At 39.9% G+C, this 2,500-nt stretch overlaps 2 protein-coding genes across 2 annotated transcripts in view; one reads left to right on the top strand and one right to left on the bottom strand.

The window, feature by feature from the left end:
* Window positions 1-880, top strand: part of LOC137639390 (flagellar attachment zone protein 1-like) — a 2,910-nt gene extending 2,030 nt beyond the window's left edge. Inside the window, exon 4 of the mRNA XM_068371663.1 lies at window positions 635-880. Within this exon, the coding sequence (XP_068227764.1) occupies window positions 635-880 (246 nt within the window). The remainder of the gene's footprint in view (window positions 1-634) is intronic.
* The window catches only part of LOC137639910 (gamma-glutamyl hydrolase-like), a 601,254-nt gene that overhangs the window by 528,099 nt on the left and 70,655 nt on the right, over window positions 1-2,500 (bottom strand). The window lies entirely within an intron of this gene.

Raw genomic sequence — 2,500 nt, 5'->3', positions numbered from 1 at the left:
AAGGACACCTGAAAATATTTGGCTTGAAGGACGCTTGGATGGACTGCCCCCAGCTTAAAGGATGCAAGGCTTAACTATCCAACTTGAACGATGCTTGGAATAACCTAGAGGACAACAGGATCTGCAGAGGGAAGGAACTTGGCTGATTTTAGTATGCTATGTACCTTGGTGGGGTGTTCAGGGCCTTTGTCAAGTGTACAAATGGTCGGATATCTTGATCTATTCCTTTGGATGCCAACCTTCGGGTGGTTCTGGGGGAATAATCTAGAAGACTGGCTCGGCAGAGGGATGAAGCTGGGATTCTTCTAGTATCCAGACAAGTTCTTGGAGGTTGAACCAAGACACCTTTGGCTGGGAAGAGAAGCTGCATCTTTTGGAGGTAGGCATTCATGGTTAGGTGGGCAGCATCAGTCCAATTTTTTAGGAACTCACAGCTGTGGAGCATCAAATAGCAGGAGCAGAAGATAGTAACAGCTAGCAAAAGTTAGCAGCAGTAGAAGAACCAGCAGCAATGGAAAAGCAACAGTTAGCAGTAGCTAGCAGCAGCCGCAGCTGAAGTTAGCAGCAGCATGCAGCAGACGTTAGCAGAAGCAGCTAGCAGCAGCTAGGAGCAACAGCAAGCAACAGCAAGCAGCATGTGCTAGCAGCAGAATCTTGCAGCAGCAACAGTTGCAGTAGCGAGCGGTGGCAGCAGGAGCAAGCAGCAGCTGCAGCAGGCTGCAACAGCAGTAGCAGCTACCAAAAGCAGCAGCAGCTAGCAAAAGCAGCTAAAGCAGCAGTCTGCAGAAGCAACAGAAAGCTGCAGCAGCAGCAGCCACAAGCAAGTGCAGCAGTAGCAGCAGCAAGCTGCAGCAGTAGCAGCAGCAAGCTGCAGCAGTAGCAGCAGCAAGCAGCAGCACTAGCAACAGCAGCTAGCAGTAGCAAGTAGCAGCAGCTAGTAGCAGAAAGCAACACCATGCAGCAGCAGTAGAGACTGCAGCTAGCAGCAGCAGTAATTAGCAGCTACAATTGATAGTAGCTAACAGCATCAGTTATGAGCGAAAAGTCTACAAACAGCTGGGGGTCGTGAAAAACAGCAGGAACAAAAGCAGCCAAAAGAAAAAAAAAGTGATTATAATATCGCCACCAAAGTAAAAAAAATGGTGATTATATCACCACCACCACCAAAAAAAAATGGTGATTATAATATCGCCACCAAAAAAAAAATGGTGATTATATCGCCACCAAAAAAAAAAAAACAATGGTGATTATAATATTGCCTCCAAAAAAAAAAAAAAACAAAGTTGGTGATTATAATATCGCCACCAAAAAAAAATGAAAATGGTGATTATGATATCGCCACCAAAAAAAATGGTGATTATAATATCGCCATAAAAAAATGGTGATTAAAATATTGCCACAAAAAAAAAGAAAAAAAATAAGTGGTGATTATAATATCGCCACCAAAAAAAGAAATTAAAAAAATTAGTGATTATATCGCCACCAAAAAAAAATGGTGATTATAGTATCGCCACCAAAAAAAGAAAAAAAATGGTGATTATAAGGCCACCAAAAAAAATGGTGATTGTAATATCGCCACCAGAAAAAAAAAATTGATTATATCGCCACTCCCCCCCCCCCCAAAAAAATAGGGATTATAGTATCCCCACCAAAAAAAAAATGATGATTATAATATCGCCACCAAAACAAAAAAACGATGGTGATTATAATATCGCCACAAAAGAAAAAAAAATGATTATATCGCCACCAAAAAAAAAAAATAGTGATTATAATATCGCCACCCCCCAAAAAATGGTGATTGTAATATCGCCACAAAAAAAATGGTGATTATAATATCCCCACCAAAAATTGAAAGGTAGAACCGAGTATCATCTGCATATAGTTTAAAGCCCACTTTTTGTTTTTCAAGATGTGTGATAGCTCGATAGTGTATATGTTGAACAAGATAGGGACCAGAACACTACCGTGTGGTACACCTTTAATAAGAATTCTCTCACTGTATCAGTTTCCAGAAACTTCTACAATAGTCTTCCTATTCATTAAGTAACTTCGCAAATATTCAAGTGCTTCCTCAGTCACTCCAATAGACTTTAAGTCGTCAAGTAAGTACTCGTGCACAACAGTATCAAAAGCAGCACTAAGATCTAACATAATCAAAAATTATACACTTTCCCTCATCAAGAAGACCTATCATATCATTCATTATTGAGCATAAGGTAGTTTCTGTAGAGTGATTAGCTCTGTAGGCCGATTGATTTTCCGTGAATACCTCTAACTCATCAATATGCGCCCATAATTGCTCACTTATGATTTTTTTCAATAAGCATCGACATGTAGGCTAGGATAAATTTGAAATGGGCCTAAATGAATTTAGCTCGTTTACATCACCTTTTCCTTTGTATATTGGTTTGATCAACGCAGTTTTTTCACAGCTAGGAAAAGAGGATTGTGATATACTTAGGTTAATCATGTTCAGGTAAATATTATATACAACTTGCTT

Source organism: Palaemon carinicauda, chromosome 4, assembly GCF_036898095.1.
Source record: "Palaemon carinicauda isolate YSFRI2023 chromosome 4, ASM3689809v2, whole genome shotgun sequence".
NCBI lineage: Eukaryota > Metazoa > Arthropoda > Malacostraca > Decapoda > Palaemonidae > Palaemon > Palaemon carinicauda.
Note: the sequence above shows the minus strand (reverse complement) of the source record. Positions and strands in the feature narration are given on the sequence as shown.